The 22,324-nt window shown below is 46.1% G+C and overlaps 1 protein-coding gene across 2 annotated transcripts in view; it reads right to left on the bottom strand.

Annotated features, from left to right (window-relative positions):
- Window positions 1–22,324, bottom strand: part of Glra1 (glycine receptor alpha 1) — a 79,881-nt gene that overhangs the window by 25,269 nt on the left and 32,288 nt on the right. For both annotated transcript variants that reach the window (XM_038327352.1, XM_038327353.1), the window contains exon 3: window positions 17,381–17,448. In XM_038327352.1, coding sequence (XP_038183280.1) covers window positions 17,381–17,448 — 68 coding nt within the window. The remainder of the gene's footprint in view (window positions 1–17,380; window positions 17,449–22,324) is intronic.

Genomic DNA, 22,324 nt, shown 5'->3' with positions numbered 1-22,324 from the left:
TGTGTGCATGCACAAGCGTATGAGTGAAGATGTGGAGGTCAGAGGACAACTTCCAGAAGCACATTCTTCCCTTCCACCACGTAGGTCTCTGCTTAGTGCCAAGTACCTCTACCCACTGAGCCATCTCACCAGCCCTGGATGTTGGCTTTTGTTTTTCTTGCATTGTTGGTGGCATCTCTGAAGCTAGCCCCTCCTCTCCTTCTCCTTTGGAGCTTACGCGGAGAGTGTGTTAGGATGGGTTCTGGGAAAGCCACCTGGGAGTAAACAGACTATGAATGGTTGGGTAGAAAAAGCCTCCAGTCCCCAAATCCCAGTCATGCTTTTGATGTTCCTGCTAGTGACATGTCAAGACTGGGCATGTAGCTTCGAGGAAAAAAGGAAGTGACATTTCTTAAAATGTTTTCCATACTGCCACACACGTTTCAGTCTCACAAAAGCTCTGCAAGCGAACACCCAGATTCATATGACAAGGGGGAGAAATGGGCTTGGAGAGGCTGAGGGATGTGTCCAAGAACAGGGTTTAAGGATTGGGGAATCTAGGGCTGGGATCCTATTGACCCAACCCTCTAGTGAACACATGACTTGGATGGAGGAAGTTGGTTCTTGCTTTGGATGCTCTGGCCCTTGTTGCCTGGCAAATTCTGTGAACTCAACTTAAGCCCCACCTACTTTAGGAGCTGGAGGCTCTAGGCACCCTCTGGTTTTCTTGCTGAGCTCCCATCTGAGTGTTTCCCCCGAGAGTGGCTCCTCTCCCAAGTGTGGTTGGCAGCAACTGGAAAGAATGATGCTGAACTCGTGTTTTCCCTGTAGCAGCTCGGCTGCCCCTAAGAGTCCCCTCCTACTTTCATGTCTTCCTTTTTTTCTTTTTAGCAGAAGTAAGGTATGCAAACAAAGAGAATTGTGTATCATTTGAAAGAAGAAATAGATCCCATAGGATCTCATAATGAAATGACAAATGGAAGTCAGGGTCAGAGACTGGGACAGCCTATGGTAGGGTCCCCAATGCCTGACTTCTCTGGCCCATGGCCTCCAGTTCCTGACAGCTTCCCTGGCTCCTGAGTTCTCCCCATGACCATTGGCTCCTCCTGGAATCTATTTCTTAGACAGGCTCCCACCATGGAGTTTTCCTCCTAGGGTTGGTAAACGGTTGGGAAGGAAGCTCAGAAGGGATCAAAATGAGTGGTTCAGTGGGTTGAAAGTCAAGGGCTGCTTTGGCTTCTTAGCCTTACACTTTGCTGGCTTGGTGTTTGACATATGTGGAGTCCATGTGCAAGTTCAGAACCAGAGAGGCAACAATGGAATTCTTCAACCAAGGACTTAAGGTACTACTCTCTCAAAGGCAGTTCAAATCCCCAAAGTGGGGGGGGGCACTCAGAGGTATAGTCAGTCCATCTATCTTCAGCATCAACTCACCCCACTTTCAAGACTTGAGATTCCTTGATACTCTGATCTCTGGTAACTGGACAACTAGTTGCTATGCTTATAAGACCAGCGAAAGACATTAACTCACCCATCCATCCATCATCCATGTGCCCATCCACCCATCCATCCATCATCTATCCATTGTTCATCCCCCCATTATCTACCCACCCATTTATCCATTTATCCATCCATCCATTCACCCATCATCCATCCATCCATCCATCCATCCATCCATCCATCCATCCATCTCTCCATCCATCCATCCATCCATCCATCCATCCATCCACCCATCTCTCCATCCATCCATCCATCTCTCCATCCATCCATCCATCCATCCATCCATCCATCCATCATCTATCCACCTATCCATCCATTCATTCATCCATCCATACTTTAAACATGTGAGGGCTTCCTATTTGTCACTTATAGTTGGATTTCTCCCTCTTTCCTTCCTTATGGTGTCTAATTTAACATTCCAACATCTAATGAGCTCCTTTAAATTCAGAATTGGGGAGAAATAGGAAGCGCAAAATGTTTAAGCAGGAAAGATCTCAGAGTTTGTAAGGGTGTGTTATTGAAAAGAAGATGTGGAAGACCACTCGCTGTTGTCAGAAGCAAGAGACATGGCCGTAAGGGATAGATGGAGGAAGCAAACTCATGCTCCTCTTTTTTCTTTTTATGTGTAGCCCGGGCTGTCCTCAAACAATCCATCTTCCTACTCCAGCCTTCTGAGTGCTGGATTATAAGTGTATGCCACTATACTAAACTCATGCACCTTTTAAAAAACAATGCTTTATTAATTTTTTGGGGTGTGTGTGCATGTGTTTGTATGTGTGTGCACATCCTATGGCATGGGTGTTGAGGTCAGAAAACAGCCTGCTGGACTTGGTTCTCTCCTGTTATGTAGGTTCTAAAGCTCTAACTCAGTTTGTGAGTCTTTGCCTTATTTGCCTTTGCCAGCTGAGCCATCCATCTGCAGGCCCCTGTGCCCCTTTTGAAGTCTTAGCTTTCAGCTCTCAAGGAGAGAGCAGAGATTTCCTTTGCTAAACTCAACAAACTCTTACCATGAATTGGGCTGCGTTGGATACAGACAAGCAGAAGCAGAAGCAGAGGCAGAAGGTTTTGGTTTCTGCTCTTGGTGAACTCAGATTATCCAGCACACAAGGCAAGCAGGGGTCACAAACATCCACTACAGGAAGCTCAGAGTGTCAGTGGTGTTAGGATATGCTAACAAACTGTTATCACATGCAGCCCGGAAACCATAGGGGCTTGTTCCCAGCAAGGTTAGATGAGAAGGTGGCACCTGAGATGTCTGTTTCAGTTTGTCTTTCCTCCCAAAGCAGCTCTTGCACCCAAATAAGGACAGCAGCTGCTTACGGTGTCTGCTTAGCTGGGAAAGGAGCCAACAGCGCGTGAGGACAGAGGTGATGTGTGAACGCTTAGAGCAGCCATGAGGAATATGGGGCCACAGCTTCAGGGTGTTTAAGATTAGAATGAGGAGAGCCAGGAGCAGAAGGACTCTCATGCAGGAAAAAACCAGCACAGACAGAGAGCTGTGTAGGCAGGAGCATCGCCGCTTACTCAGCCTAGCACAACAAAGGCTTCCCCTTCTGAGCACCTACTGTGAGCCAGGTGTTGTGTCTAATCACGCCACACACAACTTGGCTTTTTCTTTTCTTCCTTTTTAATATTGAAAATAATTCTGTGACATAAGTATTTTTCAGTCCAATTTTAAAAAGTATGTATTGCTGTATGTCTTTATGGGTGCATATATGTGGTCATTTGGATAACAAACATCCCTCGGGGGGCTCATGTGTTTGAACACCTGGCCCCCTACTAGGGGTGCCACCTGGGAAGGTTATGGAACCATTAGGCGGTGGGGCCTTACTGGAGGAAGTATGTCACTGGGCTTTGAGGGTTTATAGCCTGACTTCACTCCCTGTTTCCTATGATGCGTGTGGATCTAATATTACCAGCCGGCTTCCTGACCTTGCCCCCATGCCTTCCCCGTTGCGATGGACGCCACACTTCAGGAATTGTGAGCCAAGATAACATTTCCTCCCTTCTGTTGCTCTTGTCAGGTTATTTTATCACAGAAAAGAAACTAACACAGTGGGTGTTAAGTGCGACTGTGTGTGCAAGCCACAGGACAAGCCATGGGTTGTGGGATGTTAGTTCAAGGTGTGCTACCTTTGTTTATGCCGTGGGACATTTGTTTATTGATGCAAAGATGTGTTGTATTCTTTTATGTTGCATTTGTTTAACTCTGTGAAGCTGTGTTACTTTACCTCTCTAAAACACATGATTGACCAAAGGCTGAACGGCCAATAGCGAGGCAGGAGAGAGAAATAGGCAGAACTGGCAGACAAAGAGAATAAATAGGAGGAGAAATCTAGGGAAGAGAGGGAGGAACAAGAAAAGAAGAAGGAGAGGAGGATGCCAGGGGCCAGCTACCAAGCCCCACAGCCAGTCATGGAGTAAGAAGGAAAGATAGATCTATAGAATAAAGAAAGGTAAAAAGCCCAGAGGCAATCTGTGAAGAGAAATGGGATAATTTAAGTTAGAAAAGCCGGCTAGAAACAACCAAGCTAAGGCCATGCATTCATAAGTAAGAAAACATCTTTGTGTATTTATTTGGTAGCTAGGTGGTGGACCTCCAAAAGAGTTTAAAAACAAAACAAAATAAAAATATTAAAAAAACTTCAACAACAACCATGTTGGTCCTCACGTGTTATCCACTTTTTGTTCTGTCTGTCTGTCTGTCTGTCTGTCTCTCCCTCTCCCCTCTCCTCTGTCCTTCTGTCTTTCTTTCTTCTACTCTTTGAGACAGGATCTCTCACTGGTTTGGCTGACCAGGAATTCGCCTGTCTCTGCCTCTGGCTCTAAACTGTGTTCTGGGGACCCTACTCAGGTCTGTGCTTGTAACACAAATGCTCTACCAACTGAGCCATCTTCTCAGCCCTCAATCTGATTTCAAAGACAAGGAAGACTCAAGAAGGTAAGTATGCTCAAATCACATGGTTGATTAAAAAAGAGTTGAGGGGGTGGAAGTGGCTGGAGTCTGATAATTATAAAAGTCACACTCTTATTAAACAAGAGAAAGAAGCACAAGGAATATGAAGTAGGATGTCCAATTGTCCCTGTTTGCAGATGATATGATTCTACACACGAAAAATCCAAAGACTCCAACAAAGGTTATTGGAAGTGATAAATGAATTTAGTACCAGGATACAAAGTACCAGGGTACAAAATCAACGTATAATCAGTAGCTTCTCTATGTACTAGTAATAAATTTGCTGAGGAAAAAAAAATTAGGACAGCGTCCTCTTCACAGTAGTCACGGAACAAAAGCCGGGAGTTGGGGCAGTAGCTCAGCAGATTGCTTGCCTAACGTGCATGAAGCTCTGGGTTCCTTTTTCAGCACCTTATAAACAGGTGTGGTGGGGCATACCTGCAACTCCAGCACCATGGAGATGGAGGCAGGAGGATTAGGAGTTCAGGGTTGGGGTTGGAGAGGGGGCTCAGCATTTCAGAACACTGGCTGCTCATGTCAAGATTCCTGGAACCTGCATGGTGGGTAGTAATCAGCTGTGACTCCAGTTACCGGGGATCTGGCACCCTCTTTGGACCTTCTAGGGCCCTGATCCCTTGACATATCTCAGGCAAACACTCACGCACATACAATAAATTAATTAAAAATCCAAAGAATTTCAAGGCCATCTTTTACTGATGTGGGAGAGTCTTCTGTTTGTGTTGATTTCATTCACTGCCTTGGCCCATCTAATGGGCCAGCCCTTAGGTGGGTGGAGTAGACGAAACAGGAAGAAGGAAGTGAGGTAGATGGCTCAGTCAGATGCCACGCCTCTCCTAAGTGAGACAGACCGCAGTGCCTCTCCTCAGGGAGACAGATGCCATGAAGCTCCAGCCCAAGATGGACATACGCTAGAATCTTCCCGGTAAGGCACCACTTCGTGGTGCTACACAGATTATTAGATATGGGTTAATCAAGATGTGAGTAAGAGGCTGAAACGAATGGGCCAGGCAAGTGTTTAAATGAATATAGTTTGTGTGTTGTTATTTCGGGGCATAAGCTAGTCAGGCAACCGAGAGCTGGGTGGCAGGAACACAGCCTGCTGCAGCTCAACACTACATTTTACTATATAGAGAGTTTGGAGACAGTCTGGGTTACATGAGACCCTGTCTCAAATATAACACCTGCCCCCACTGCAGTTCCAGGAATAAACCTAACTAAGGATGTGAAAGAACTCTTCAGTGGAAATTACACAGCTTAAACAAAACAAAACAAACTAACCGGTTGGAGGCTACTGAAAGGTGGAAGGGCCGTCCATGTTCACAGCTCGAAAGAACCTTTTGTTAAAAGACTCCTACCGCACAAAACATTCACAGAGGCAATGTAACCTTCATTGGAACAACAGAGACATGCTTCATAGAACTAAAAAAAAAAAAATCCTAAGATTTATATGGAAGCACAAAGGCCCAAACAATCTTGGGTGGCAAGGATAAAGCTGGAGAGTCATGGTACCTGGTTTCAGGGCACCCCGCTGAGCAATAGTTAAAAATGGTGCTATACTGGCGCAAGAACAGATGCTTAGATTGGTGAGGTAGAACACAGTGCCCGAAATAAGCTCAGCATCTTCAGCCAACTGCCTTTGAAGGTGCCAAAAACAGACACTGGAGAAAAGACAGCTTCATCGACAAACAGTGCTGGGAAAAGCAGGACATCCAGATGTAGAAGACTGAAAGCTCATTGTCTGTCTCTCACCCTGCTCAGACAAATGAGCTCAAAATAGATAGGAGGCCTTAATGTAGACCCTGAAACTTTGAAAGTACTCGAGAAAAGCATTGGGGGGCTCTGTTGAGATGGTGGCATGGGCCGTGGTTTCCTGGACAACTCCAAAAGCTCAGGAAGCAAAAGCAAGAACTGACAAACTGTTAAACGGAAAGGGCTTCTGCACCACACAGAGAACCGCCAACAGAATGAAGAGACAGCTGTGGTCTGGAAAGCGCTGTTAACTGCTGAGTGGCCTCGCGAGTGATTTAAAACCCATTACCACTAGCCAGGCGGTGGTGGCGCATGCCTTGAATCCCAGCACTCGGGAGGCAGAGGCAGGCGGATCTCTGTGAGTTCGAGGCCAGCCTGGTCTACAGAGTGAGTTCCAGGACAGGCTCCAAAGCTAATACAGAGAAACCCTGTCTCAAAAAACCAAAAAGAAGAAGAAGAAGGAGAAGGAGAAGGAGGAGAAGAAAAAAATTATCGCTATTTGCACACATGTGTTAGGGCTAGAAAGAGCTGTGGAGACTTCAGTCTCAACTACATATTACACATGGACACGATCCAGGGAAGCTAGCAGATTTCCCAGGATGCCAAGCAATTCCATAACCAAGGCAAGGCTTACATGATATGATGGTTAGTGTTAATTGTCATGTGGACAGAATCTAGACTCATGTGAGAGAGGGGCCTCTAGACATGCGTGTGGGGTATCATCTTGATTGTGTTATTTGTGTTGGGAAGGCCTGCCCACCGTGGGTGGCACCATTCTCTGGGGAGAGCCTCCTGGACTGTATAAGTGGATAAAAGGAATAGGGCACTGCTATTGGCTTCTTCTTCTGCCTAAAATGACTTTTTTTTAAATGTGTATGTGTTTTTATCTGTATATACAACCTGTGTGTGCAGTGCCCATGGAGTCCAGGAGAGGGCACCAGATCCCCTGGAACTAGAGTTACAGGTGGTTGTGAACTGCCACGTGGGTGCTGAGAACTGAGCCTGGGTCCTCTGCAGGCCCAGAAAGTTCTCTTAACCACAGAGCAATCTCTGCAGCTCCTTTCTGCTTCTTGACTGTGGCTGTATTGTGTCTAGGTGCTTCAAGCTCTTCCTGCCTTGGTTTCCCCACTATAGCAGACTTGACATGTGAGCCAGAATGGTCCCTTTGTCCCTTAAGTTGCTTCTGTCAGAGTGTTATATCATAGCAGTGAGAAAGAAACCAGGTCACACGGTCATGTGACTTACACCTCACTTCTTTTCCTTCTTTGTGTTGTGTGGCTTTGGAAGGTGTCTCACTTGATTCCAATCAGGGCAAAGCTGGGATCTGAACAAGAAAACTAGTGCCATCCAAGCCTTCAACCAGGTTCCCTCTGAGTTCATGAACCCTCAGGGCCATCTGGTATGGCAGAAAAGTGACGCAGAGGGCAAAGGATGGGAAACTCCCTGTCCCGGTTCTCTCAGAGCTCACTTTCTGATCTGGCTGAAGAAGCTGGCCCACTGATGCCTTTCCCAAGTCCAGGGATGGTGGGTGCCCCATCTTTTCCTGATGTCCCCCAGCCTTCTTGCTCGTTTCCATTCAAGAGTGTTAGAAGCACATGTTGTGCCTTGTGCTGTCCCCACTCCAGATGCCCTGTCTGAACCTCAGTCTCCTCTAGGACACCACACTGCTGTGCGCCTTCCCAGATGGGTGTCACACAATCAGAGTTATCTTTGCTGTCAAGAGCCCAAAGGGAGGTTTGGATACGGAACTAAGGATCCTTGCTTGTCTTTATGGCATCAAGAAATCCCAGTATGACTTCAGAAATTGTATATAATACTGACAGCATCTCCTTTGATTGGATGTTGAATATTTGTTAGAACTTTAGATGAATTGTATCTAAACTTTTTGTCATCCAGGCACAGGGAGGAATCAGATTCACCAGATTAAAGCAGAGGTCAAGCCCTTACCTATTTTTTTAAATACGTGTGTGTGTGTGTGTACATGGGTATGAGCATATGTGTGCCACAGCACACATATGGATGCCAGAGAACAACTTGGGAGTTGGTTCTCTCTTTCTACCACATGAGTTCAGGAGGACGACCTCAGGCTGTCAGGCTTGTCTGCAGGTGCCCTGATCTCACTGTGCTGAGGTCAGGCTCTTACCTGACGCCACGCAGTAGCTAAGCACTAGGCTGTATATATGGGGTGCAAGACTCTGGCTTTCGGTTCCACACTATTTTGATAAATGTATAATGTACTTTGATTTCTTTTTCCTAAAAGTAAAACTGCCAGGTGTGGTGGCACACACTTTTAAACTCAGCATTTGGGCTACAGGGTAAGACTTTTGTCTCAAAAACATTTTTTTAATTTGTTTTTTTAAACAAGGTTTCTCTTTGTAGCCCTGGCTATTCCTGGAACTTACTTTGTAGACTAGGCTGGCCTCTCACTTACAGAGATCCACCTGCCTTTGCCTCCCAAATGCTGGAATTAAAGCCATGCACCACCACTGGCTGGCTCCAAAACATTTTTTCAAACCAAAAAGTTCCATCTACTTTATATTAAATCTATTCTCAATATTGATTATTATATTAAAAGCATTTAATAGTGTTTTGAAATTAAATATTTGCTATTTAAATATTAAATATTCTGTTCAATATTTTAAAATGTTACTCAATGTGAAATGGATGTTAATTGTTTTTTTTTAAGAAATTCTCTGTCAGACATGAAGGAGGGAGTAGGGTAGGCAGGGTCTATCAGGACCCCACTGAGCTGTGCCATATGCTGGGTCACCGTGCACATAGTCAATGTCAGGAGGTTGGCATCTAGTGTCTTTCTTGGTTGCTCTCTACCTTATTTTTTTGAGACAGTGTCTCTACTAGGATCCAGAGCTTCCCAACTATCTGGTCAACAACTCCCAGGGATCCTCCTTATGCCCACCTACACAGTACTGGGATTATAGGTGAGTTATGCCCATCTTTTTTATGTGGATGCTGGGGATTAGAACTCAAGTCAGCATGCTTGCACAGCCAGCATCTTATCTACTTTATTTAAAAATTTGATTTACTTATTTTCATGTGCATGTGCATCACGTGTGAGCCTGGTGTCCACAGAGGCCAGAAAAAGGTATAGGATTCCCTGGAAATGGAGTTGCAGGCAGTTATGAGCTGCCATGTGGTTGTTCAGAACTGAAGTTGGATCCTCTGGAAGAGCAGTCAGTGCTTTTAACCACTGAGCCATCTCTCCTTCTTGTCACTGGGAAAGGGATACTGGGTAGTCAGGCAAGATGCATTTTAGAACTATTTTTTGGGCATCCTACCGCGTGGGTAGTGGTGGCAAGGGAGTCCTTTTGTGAGCATGTGAACAAGGCCCGTTGCCTTTGTGAGCACACAAGCAAGCTGCATTGTAAACGGGAATAGCTTGGCAATCTGGTTTCTCTACTCCAGTTTCTCTAGGATTATATGGCTGAGTCAACTCTCCCTCTCTGATGGAGACCTATGCTCTGGGCTGTCCCAGACTCCTGGCTACGATATGCTCTTCCATGGTAGACTGAGGGCAGTTATGAGAAAATGCTTCCAAGATTGTCCAAAGCTTCATTTTCTGCCTGTTGCAGAATCAAATGACTTCTGCTATCTCTTCGTTATCAGTAGAGTATTGAGCACCTCTATAAATACAAAGGATGCACATATTCTGAAAATATTGGAAAGATGTCAATTGTTTCCATGTGAATTCCCATGAACTCAACGCCATCCTAGTTAGAGCTGGAAGAGATTTTTTAAAAAGATTTATTTATTTATTATGTATACAACATTCCTTCCCTGTATGCTTGCATGCCAGAAGAGGGCACCAGATCTCATTATAGATGGTTGTGAGCCACCATGTGGTTGCTGGGAATTGAACTCAGGACCTCTGGAAGAGCAGTCAGTGCTCTTAACCTCTGAGCCATCTCTCTAGCCCCTGGAAGAGATTTTTATAGTCATCAAAATGTTGATTGAAGTCCCCCCGGTATGAAGTGTGGACTTCACGAAAGCACGCTGTGTGAGTGTTGAACGATATCACAGTGAAACCTAATAATTTATACAATCAATGTGCAGCAATAACTTTCACACACACACACACACACACACACACACACACACACACCAGAATAATATAGAGAGAAACTCCGCACATGGGTCCTGGAGCCCATCATGGTGACACCCTCAAATGGGGGCCTTGGGTACTGGGAAGGAGAAAGTGCTTAATCAGTGATGTGCTGTAGTGAGTCTTGCAGAAGGTGCTGGAACACTGGAACATGGAGACAGGTATATGAGCAGGTGTCCTTATACCTGCAACTGAGAAATCTCATCAAGCGACTATAGGAAACTGAGCACTTGGAATTATAGATGCGGGTGGATTTGGACTGTAATTTCTGTGTTGACACAGTGGTTGCAGATACTTCACACTTCTATGTAGCCTGGGGATATTTTTTTTTCCTGGTGTTGACACTGACTGAAGCTCTCAGGTTCATTGAAAGAGTTCTCTTCTCACAGAACTCAGCAACAGCCTCACCAAGGACTCCATGAATATCAAGGCCCATATCCACATGATGCTAGAGGGGCTTAGAGAGCTACGAGGCCTGCAGAATTTCCCAGAGCCATCTCCCCACTGACTGCTTCTCCCCATCCTCTAATATGGAAGAGCCAGAATGCCCTGGAATCACATAGCCCTTCTTCTTCCTCCAGCTCTCCCTGATTGACGAAGTGCCCTAGAGACCAAAGTCACTGGAGGACCCATCCACTCTATAGAACCTCTCAGACACTCTAGAGGTCTTGCCTCCAACCTGTATTTTCCACCTGACTTTATACTTTGCCCTCTTTTGTCACCTTATGAACTCTGACCCGCCCTCCTCACACTTTAAATCCTCTTTCTAGATATTTGTATCTGTATCATTTGCATTACTGTAAAGAATGGACTGATAAAAAATATAGTGTATATGAAAGTAAGAAAGGCTTGTTAGGTCAAGAAGACCTTGTAAGAGGACTCCGCCAGACACAAGTACAGGGTTTTACAGTGACCTCAGATGTGTTATTGGTAGGTTCAGAAGAAGGAAATGGATGAAGATTTGTGGCTAGGAACTGTACAGATAGAATTCAATTTCTGAGAAAGACAGTATTTCAAACTAGTGGAAAGAGACTTTGCTGGATGTGGTGGTGCACACCTTTAATCCCAGCACTGGGGAAGTCAGAGGCAGGGCAATCTCTGTGAGTTCAAAGACAGACTGGTCTACATAGTGAGTTCCAGGCCAGTCATGGCTGCATAGTGAGACCCTATGTCAAAACCTAAACCCAAATCAAACAAAACAGTGACTACTTTAAAAATGGTGTTAGGAGAAAAATGGTGTTGGAACAAGTTATGGTGGCCTATGCCTGTAATCCTAGCACTTTTGAGATGGAGGCAGGGGGGATCAGGAGCGTAAGGTCATCCAAGCTATACAAAAAAATTAGAGGGCAGCCTAGGATACATGGGACCCATCTCAAAAACAAAACAAAACAAAAACCCTACAAAACAAAACAAAACAAAACCCACAAAACAAAATAAGCACCAAATGTGTTAAAGTACTTGCTGCTCACCAGAGAAAGAGTTAAGCAATCAAGAAATAACTACTTCACAGGTAAATAAAGTGGATTGAAGAGTTACAGATGAAAAGGAAAAAGAAATAAATCTAAGTTACTTGATGCTGCACCAGTGTGAGGACCCGATTTTGAATCATCAGCACTCCCATAAGAAGCCGCATGTGGCCGTGCATTTCTGTAACCCCAGCGCTGCTGCAGGTGGAACAGGCGTGTCCCCAGAGTTTACCAGCCAGGCTGGGTAAAAAACGGTGAGCTCCAGGTCCAATGAGAGACCTTGTCTCAAAAGAATAAGGCAGAGAGTATTAAAGGAGGATGTCCAATGTCTTCCTCTGATCGCTGGTATGCGTGAGCACACATATCACACACACACACACACACACACACACACACACACACACACCCCTGTATATTATTCAAAATGCCCAATCAATATACACAACGCAGCTCACATTTGTGAAGAATCGAGAGTGCAAATTAAAAGTGACAGTGAAGTAGTATTTTGAAAATTGTATTTGGTGATGATAAAAAGCTTGATGATATCCTGGTTGAAGGATGAAGAGAAATGATCACCACCGTGGGTGAGACCGGTGATGGAGGCTTCTCCAGAAGAGGGATGGACAATAATATTTCTCAAAAATACTTTCAAAAAGTGCACCCTAGGGCTGGAGAAATTGCCCAGTGGAGAAGGTGCTTGCTGCCTAAGGACAGAGTCTAAGTTTAGCCTCCCAGCACCCCCCCCCAAAAGCCAGGTGGGGCAAAATGCATCTGCAACCTCAGTGCTGGGGGGGGGGGCGGAGACAAGAGGATTCCTGGGGTTTGCTGGCCTGCCAGTCTAGCAGAACTGGTGAACTCCAGGGCCAGTGAGAGACTGTCCTCGAAGAACAAGGCAGGGGCTGGAAAGACAGCTCATCAAGTCTGCATAAGCTTGATGACCTGTGTTTAATTCCTGGAACCCATAAAGAGGTGGAAGGGGAGAATCCACTCTTGAAAAATGTCCTTTGACTGTTACATGCACAACAGTCTGTCTGTCTCTGTCTCTCTGTCTCTCTGTCTCTGTCTCTGTCTCTCTCTCTCTCTCACACTCACTCACTCACTCACTCACTCACACATTCACTAAATAAATAATGTAATGAAGTTTCCTAAAAGGAAAGGAGAGACACTGGGTCCCTTCCTTTTATTCCCTCCCGTCCTCCCTCTGCAAAGGGAAGAAGGCCTGAGAGGATGCTGTAGAAGAGAGCTCTGTCTACAACCCAGGTCTGCCTGTCTCACTGGTAACCAACCTGGTAGCATCTTGACTTGGACTCTAGATTCCAGAATTGAGACAAAGTCAATTGCCAATGCTTGGGCAGCCTACTTGTGTCCTTTTGCTGAGGAATACAGCCGTGCTCAGCCTTGCAATACATCCCGTCTCCCTGGCTACAGGTGTTGATATGGAAACAGAGTGCTGAACTGGTACCTGAGGACTGGAGTCCTGGAGAGCCCTTTGCTCCAGCAGCCTCTGGATGAGAGAGAAATGAACCTTTGTGGTTGGAAGACCCTGAGCTTGGTGTGTATGGTTGGGTTCCCACTTTCTGTATTTCTTTCTTTCTTTATATTTATTTGTGTGTGTGAATGTGATTGGATTCTTTCCTACAGAGCTTGCTCATTTCCATAAGCAGGTGGTCCAGCCCCTGATTTGTTTAATCAACCAACTAATCTGCACATGTAGAGGTTGTAGGTTAACCTCAGGTATTGTTCCTCATTTGCAATCTACAGCTCCCCCTTCCCCCCTGCACCCCGCTACCAGGGCTCACTGAGTAAGCTCTGCTGGCTGCCAGTGAGCTCCAGGGACCTGCTTGTCTCCACCTCCTCTGCACTGAGATGTGTATGCTAATATGCCCAGCGTTTTACGTGGGCTTTGGGGGACTGAACTCAAATCCTCATGTTTGTGTGGCAAACACTTTTACCGACTGAGTCAGATTCTCCTCAGCTCAGCCATCTTTTGAATGCACACCACACCTTGACCCTGTCAAGACAAGTTTCTTTGCCAAAGGACAGATTTTGGTCCCTTTGCCCCATGAAGAAAGAGTTTGGTGAGTTTGCAAGTCAACAGGGGGAGGAACAGGCCCAGTGTTTGTAAATGTTGAGGACCAAGCAACAGATGGGCTCGGGGAGCCGGGCATCTGCTCTGGCTTATTTATTTAACAGAATGATTGAGTTTCTGCAGCTGCACTGCTGGGCTGGCTGCTGAGGTTGGGCACTTTGGGGAAACAAGACAAAAATTCAACCAGCCATGTACTTCTAGTACAGTCCTGAGAGGGACAAACAGACAGACTGGGGTAGCCAAAAGTGTGACTGGGAACTGTTCCAGAGTAGAAACCTGAGACTCCAAATGAGGGCCTCCTTGAGGTGCTTGGCTGGCTTTGAACTTACTTTGGAGCCAAGGATGACCTTGAACTTGGGATCCTCCTGCCTCCATCTCCTGGGTACTGGGATTAGAGGCGTGAGCTAGCACACACAGTGTATGTGGTAGTAGGGGAGCGAATCCAGGGCATTCTACATGCTAGGTAGGCCCAGTGCCAATTAAGTTGTGTCTTTAGCCCCACATAGGAAGTTTTCTGCTCCTACAGGCAATCATAGTGTAATCGTAGAAAACGAAGACAGTCTTTCCTACTATTATTTTTGAGCATGCGTATTTCAAATCAGTGTCTTTGTGTTGCACTCTGTTGGAAGGTTTGAGTCTGCAAATTGCTGCTTAGACCGCTGACTTGAGTTTCATTAAAACAAAACAAAACAAAACAAAACAAAACTGAATGTGTTTTGGTTTGGGATTAGGGCAGGATTTCCAGCAATTTCTGAAAATGTCTTAAACACACACCTGCTATTTTTGTACTGTGCATTGATGTGATGTATATTGACGGCTTTTGGCCCTAATGGTTCTGAATAGTTACAATATTGGCCAACCCTGGAAAATGCTGACAGTGTCTTGTGTCTTACGGCATCAAGTCTCTGGTCAGGATTAAGTTTTGGAGACTGGGAGAGACCGATTCCTGTGCAAGCATGAGGACCTAAGTTCGAATGCCCAGCATTTAAATAAAAAGCTGAGTATGAAAGGCTGGTGTGGTGGTTTGCACCTTTAATCCCAGGACGCAAAGACAGAAGTGGGCAGATCTCTGTGAGTTCAAGGCCATCCTGGACTGCATACTACATCCAGGTCAGTTAGAGATACACAGTAAGACTCTTCTTTTTTCTTTAAAGCTAAGCAAGACTATGAGTGTTTGCACCCCTAGCACTGAAGGGGCAAAGACATGAAGATTCCAGGAGTTTCCTGGCCAGCCAGCCTCTACCCCAAATGGCAGACTTCCTATTTAGTGAGAGACCCTTGAGAGGCAATAGAGCAGAGAGGGTTGAGAGAGATAGAAGAAGATACCCAGTGTTCTCTTCTGGTCTCTGTAGGTGCATCTCATGATCATGCCCACCCACACACTCACATGCGCTACATCTTACACACACGTGCACGTGCGCACGCACACATACACACACGCACAGGCACACCCACATAAAGGGGCATAGGCACATACACAAAATTTTAATTTACGTATGTAAAAGCAAACTAAACATACTTTTTGCTTCAGTATAAACATTTTTTTTTTTTCCGAGACAGGATTTCTCTGTAGCTTTGGAGCCTGTCCTGGAACTAGCTCTTGTAGACCAGGCTGGCCTTGAACTCACAGAGATCCGCCTGCCTCTGCTGGGATTAAAGGCGTGTGCCACCGCCGCCCGGCAACATTTTTGTCTTTAATAAGTGGCAAAATTACATACATATTAAATAATTGTTTTAAGATGAATTTCTGTATGATTAACAGTAAATATTTAATTTGTGTGTTTATTTTATATACTTATCATGTAAAAATGTATTGGGCACAAAGGAGTTCCACATAGAAAAAAATTTAAGAAACTTTGGCAGAGAAGATGCAGAGGTGGATGGCCATGTGTTGGGGACATGAGGTGGCGGTGTGTTGGGGACACGAGGTGGCGGTGAGTGTGGTCTGAATGTTGGGGGGAGCTGAATCTTACTCTGCTCACAAGTTGACTCCAGGCTGCTTTTTTTTTTCTTCAACAACCTAGAGCACTCCCTCCCTATGAGCACAAGTGGTTCATACGTTGTTTTGAGTGATTAAGAGAAACTTTCAAACTGTCGTTTCATACGTTTGGAATTCCTAATGTCGTATCTACTGTTCACAGAGATGTGAAAGATGGAGCCATGCTGACAGAATAAGATAAAAAAATTTCCCATAAGTCTACGAGTCAGAGATGATCACTATTAACATCCGCCAATCTTTGCCTTGTGTCCCCCAGAGCAATTGCTTTATTTAAAACTTTTTACTATAGAATCTTAGAAGCATAATCAACAGAGAGCAAATAACCCAGCTGGCCCAGCATACCCTTTCAGCATCTACAACCAGCGTGATCCTCCATTCTCTGGGCAGGTTTGAAAGCCATTAGCAGGTTTTCACTTTTATTGATTTATTTTTGAGACTGGGTCATATTATGTAACCCAGACTGGCCTTTAAGTCATTATCCCCCTGCCTCAGCTTCTTGAGGATCACAGCCTGCTGTCATTACGGGTGTGCACTTCCACAGCCAAGCATATTACCTTTTAATCTAGAAACTTACCCTGTCACTTGATGTGTGTGTGTGTGTGTGTGTATGTGTGTGTACATGTGTGAATGCGTGCATGCATCTGCATGTGTGTGTATGTATACATGCGTTTGTGTGTATGTGTGTGCATGTTCTTGTGGGTGTATATGTGTGTGTGGAGGCCAGAGTTAACCCTGGTGTTGTTCCTTAGGTGCCATCCATTTTATTCTTGAGAGGGTCTTTCGCAGGAACCTGGGGCTCCCCCTTAGGCTAGTCTGGCTTGCCAGTCAGTCCCAGGACCTTCCTGTCTCCACTCTCACCCTTGCCAGTGCTGGGGTTAGAAGTTCACGCCGCCACACCGACTTTTTTTTTTAAAAAGTAGATTCTGGGGGATTAACCTCTGGTCTTCTTCACTGACCGATCCACCTCCTCAGCCTTGTTGCTTAATTTCAAAAATACTTCTTGTAATTTTTGTTGCTATTATTTTGAGACAGGGTGTGGGTAGCCTGGAACTCACACTATAGACTCAAATTCATAGAGATCCTCCTGCCTTTGCCCTGTGAGCCTGATACACAGCCTCCACTGTGACATTGTCATACACACAGGTAAGACGGACTTTAATCATAATTCTCCCCTATTACACTCCATGATTTTAATCATAATTCTCCCCTATTACACTCCGTGATTTTAATCATAATTCTCCCCATTACACTCCGTGATTTTGCTCTTACAATTAGGAAGGTTTGTCCTGTGCTAACTTTGTTAGCCGCTTAGACCTCTTCAGATGTTAAACCTTAACCCAAAACATCGAGTTGGACAGAAAAAAAACCCCAAAAAACAAAAAACAATTCAAACCTACAGGAGACTCAATGAAAACACCCAATTCTGTGCTTTCTTGGGGGAACTCCGTGTGGAGGAGCAGCCTCCCCGGAGCAGAGACAGCGGATGCTATAATGTACTCACCATGGTTGTCTCAGCAATGGAGCCGAAGCTGTTGATGAAGATGTTGCAGCTCACGTTCACAGGGGGGCCTGCCAATCAAGAGAGAGTCCCACTGATAGGCTGCAGAGAAACTGGCTTCAAGGGTAGACCTCCCCACAGTGCCAAGGAGCCCCCTGCTTGTTATCCACCCCATCCCTAAGTGCCTGGGCTTCCCAGCTGGCATTTAGCATCTCTGCCAGACTAGACTCCCCAGCTTCCAGGTGAGGGGCAGGTACACCTCACAGGAGGCTGAGCCAAGCTGTACATTCATTAACAAAGGGTGATTCATCATCCTGCCATATGGCTGAAATCCCTTCCCCAGGCCCCATCGGTGCCTTCTAATTTGTGTCTGAGATATATTTATGGCTACAGCATTTGGAGGCCATCTCCGGAATCGCAAGGAACAGCAAGTTCTTTGCCTTGAACTTGTGAACTGAGAATGAAGGGGCAATGATGGGAATTAGCAGGTGAGGGATCTGGAGGGAGCCTGACGGACAGTCCACGAGCCTTTGTTAAGTACTTTGTGGACAGGAAGTAGAAAAAGACAAGATCTCCTGAGTAAATTGGGGGCATGGGGACCTTGGGAGAGGGTTGAGGGGGAGGGGAGAGGCAGGGAGGGGAGCAGAGAAAAATGTAGAGCTCAATAAAAATCAATTAAAAAAAGCCCCCCCCCCCAATACTTTGTGGATGATTTTTTTTGTAGCTTTGCCATGTCCAGAAAAGAAGGGACGGGAAGGAATGCCACTGCGTTGGTACTTGTTTCTGGGGGGACGGCTCTTCCCATCATCATTATCCTCCTCCTCCTCATCATCCTTTCCTTCCTTTTTGGAAGCAAATTTACTCAAAGCAGATCTAGAGGAACATTAAGGACATCTCTATCTCAAATATCTACTTTTGAGGGCTCAGGGAGTGTCAAGAACTTTTAGGGATACAAGGGGTTATGAAGTATTTCTCATCAAAGGGCCTCTCTCCTCCTTCTCCTCCTCCTTTCCCCTGATACCCAGTGTTGAGGGTTGAACTCAGGACCTAGCCTATGCTAGGCAAGAACTCTACTGAGCTGCCCCCACCCACACTTCTAGAAAGTCAGTCTGCCTCTGCTCTCCTGGGACATTTGCATTTCCTTTCCAGATGAACCAGTTCATAAGAAGAAAAGGTAGGGTGGGGGGAGGCTGCCAGAGAATGTTGTATGTGAAGGACAGATAGTTAAAGGATGAGGGGGTGGTAAGGAAAGGGTCAGGGGACAGCCTGAGCAAGGCGGAAACTGGTGAGGGGATCTGGGTAGCCTGCTTAGCGCTAACAGTTTGGCATCCTCTCAGGGAAACTAGCCTATATATGGGCTGGTGGGGCTCTGGTACTTTCCATCCCTTCACCAACTGCTTTCCAGACTTGTGTGAGGCTGAGGCCATCTGAAAAATTTCAAGCTCAGAACCTGTGAGTTGTTGTGACCCACGCCTGTAGTCTTAACACCCAAGACGGTGATTGATGTAGGAAGGCCCGAAGACTGAGGTCAGCATGGGTTCCAGAGCGAGTCTCCTGCCTCAAGATATCAAAACCAAACCAAAACAGAACAAAAATTGCAGGGCCCTTGCCTCAGCCCTTAGCAGTGACTCTCAGCACAAGGCCGATTGTCTAACAAGCCACCTGGGTGATCCGCATGCATAGTTAGGTTTGGGGGTTGCTCAGAAGGATCGGAAGGATTGCATCTCCCATTCAGAACCCAGTACCCTCGCCACTGGCTAACGGTGAGTATTAAAAGCATTGTTTGCCTGTGCTGGCTGAGAACCACTGCTTTGTTGGGGTCACATAAACAGGCACCTATTCCCCTCATTCATTTAGCCCCAGATCCAGGTTTTCTTTTGATTTAGCCTCGTTTCATTTAGATGCCCCAAAGAGTTACCGCTCATGCCTCGAGGTGATGCGCACAGGGCTGCGTGCATCCGGCACTGTGTCTTCCATATCAATGAGATGCTGATGCATGAGTGTGAGAGGGCACCAGCCCAAAGGACCCCGTGGGAAGGCGTGGCTCATGGATATAAATCCGAAATTGAATTATCTTGAGAAAATTACAATCCGGTTACCGTTGGCAGCAGGATAATGTATATATTTCATTAATTATTAAAGTTTAATTTTGCTTTTCTGTATGTGTTTGCATTGGGCTATATCCCTGATCCCGGAAGCCACTACAGCACATAGAGCCTTAGTTAAGGTAAACCCTCAGAAGAGCTGGGAGGGCCTGGTCCTTCTCCTTGCAGCCCTCTTTGGTTGCTAAGTCAGGTGCTTAGGTCCAGGAAGGAATCTCTCGCGGGGAGGAGGGGCGAAGAGGTAGGAGGGGTATGTAGGCTTAATGAGTAGTCTTAGTGCTACTTACTTCCGTATTAGAGTATGAATTGACTTTGTGCTCTGCAGACCAAGTGTCTGTAGTTCTTGGCCACCTCGAACTTCAGGATCGCCAGAAGCAGGTTGCTCATGTACAGGTAAGCTACTGAGGGTTAACTGCTGAGATTTCAAACTGTGTGCGTGCGTACGTGAGTGCGAGCGTGTGTAGGGAGTCTTTGGAGTCTGAGCTGCATGGTCATTTTAGGAATCCTGGGATTTTCCTGGCCTTTGGGGAGTCTTATATGGGTCTGAAGCTGGATAAGGAGAGAAGGCCTGGTATAGTAGGTTTCCCGTACTGCTTTTGTCTTAAGGGGGAGGAGCAAAGTCCTACTCCTCGCTCCTGGCTGGGAGCTGCACGGGAGGTGACCTGGCTTCTAGCCAGGCATAGGCTGAAGGGGGAGCCACTTGGGAGTAGGAAGACGTCTAAGAGATTATGTAGTCCTGCAGATATGGGACTTGAGTATTCTAAGTAAGATTTTTCAGAGGGGCACAGAGGTGCGCATGCTCTAATCTCAGCACTCAGAAGGCTGAGGCAGGAGGATCTTGACTTTGGGTTTGGTTGGGCTACACAAGATTATTGAAAGCTTTCTGTGTGTGAAGTATGGTGGCATGCACAAAGAATAGCCCTTAAATCTTGGAGGTAACCCTTTGGAGCATTTGTACAGTATGACGCTAAATAAAAAGAAAAACTTGGACCGTGATATGGTGAAGTTCCAAAAGAGTCCACCAGGGGGCGTTGTGGACTGACTTTCTAAAAAAAAAAAAAAAAAACCTGGCTAGGTAGGGGCAATTGGTGCAGCCTGGTGGCTAAGGTCCCTACTGTCCTCTGCCGGAATGGGTTTGGCTTAGCCAATGCTATTCTCAAGAGTTGTTATTTAGTATCAGTTTCAGAAATTTCTGACATAGAGCCTCAGACTTCAGTCCTGTCTTGGAGGACCTGACTAACAATGCAGTTTTCATTCCTTCCTGGATGCCCTGGGCAGGGGTGGACCTTGCAAGGGTCTCGGGTTTTCTATATTTTACTTACATATTTATTTGGACAAAGATAGGAGAGAAGGGGGAGGAGGGGGTTGGGTGTCTCCGACTGTTGTCTAAACCTTATCTTTGGAGACAGGGTCTCTCATGGAAGCCAGATCTCATCAGCTGGGTGCTTGGAGGCCAGCGGTCTGCCTGTGTCTGCTTTTGCAGTATTAGTTTGACAGTCATGTGTGGCCATGCCTGGCTTTTACATCAGTGTCAGAGATCTGAACTGTGGGTACTTTTAACTCATGGAATCGTCTCTCTAGCCTCTAAGTTTTCTATAATTTTCTTCATCTTGTTCCACCCTTGCAGTATATTGGCCTGTTGCCCCCGCCCGCCCCTCAGACTCTTGAGATTTTAATTTGGGGAAGTACTCCAGCCGGCTGTACTACCAAGTGTCCTGCCCCTAGGAGAACCAAGGTGTGCTGGCTAGTTTTATGTCAATGTGACGCAAGCTAGAGATGTTTGGTAACCTCAGTTGAGAAAATGCCCCACTGGATTGTCCTCATTAGTCATTGGTGTAGGTAGGCCCAGCCCACTGTGAATGATGCCACCCTTTGTAAAATAGGCCTGGGGTGTATAAGAAAGCAAACTGAGCAAGCCAGTAAGAAGCACTCCTCCACGGCTTCCACATCAGTTTCTGTCTCCAGGTTCCTGGGGTTCCTGCCCGACTGCCCTCAGTCATGGACTGTGAGGGGCAAGTGTAACCTAAACCAAATTTCTCTTCCCCCAAGAGATTTTTTTGCTTCTAGTGTTTAATCACAGCACCAGAAACCCCAAGAAACAAGGCTGTGCTAATGATGATGGAAGGGCTGTTGTGGACCAGTGAAGGAGCTGGTGGGGAAACAAGGCTGGAAGGTCGGCCTGCTGTTGTACACACCCCAGCCACTTTCTGTCTGCAGAGACTTGTGGGCAAAGCAGTCAGAGAAGGGAGTGTGGAGAATGGAATGGACGCATGTGGAAGCAATATAGGCAGGCGGTAGATGGCTGCTCCCAGCTGTCAAATCTGTCTCTGCCCTTGGACTTGAGCCACAGGAGTGACGAGGAGAAACACCTGGAATGAAGACTGATCCTATGGCTGTTGGTTCTTGGGATCAGAACCCTGTAGGTTCTGTCTGTGTGGAAGATCTGGGTACACAGGGTCTCAAGAGGTTCTTAAAGCCACATCTGCAAGATTCAAGTTGCTCAAGACACAGCATTCAAAGGCACCAGAGAACACAGAGCCCTGATCTCCTCTTGTTATTGGTACTAAGGTCCCAGTGGGACCACGGATGCAGAGAACTTTGTCCAACTGCCTGGACCAGCATTTGACAGAGATGAACCCTGAACATGTTTCATTTGAATTTACATGATCCAGGAATTAAGAATTTCTTGTAGGGCTCCGTTTGGGTCTTCTTGGACTATTGGTTCATCTGGCCAAATGGGGCCCTCATTCCCACAGGGAACCTACAGGTTGGGGGTAAGGGGGGCCCTCTTCATTCACAGGGGCCTGTGGCTTTTTCTCCATGCTCTCTACCTGGGGTGTCTGAC

Source organism: Arvicola amphibius, chromosome 4 (genome assembly GCF_903992535.2).
Source record: "Arvicola amphibius chromosome 4, mArvAmp1.2, whole genome shotgun sequence".
Classification (NCBI taxonomy): domain Eukaryota; kingdom Metazoa; phylum Chordata; class Mammalia; order Rodentia; family Cricetidae; genus Arvicola; species Arvicola amphibius.
Note: the sequence above shows the minus strand (reverse complement) of the source record. Positions and strands in the feature narration are given on the sequence as shown.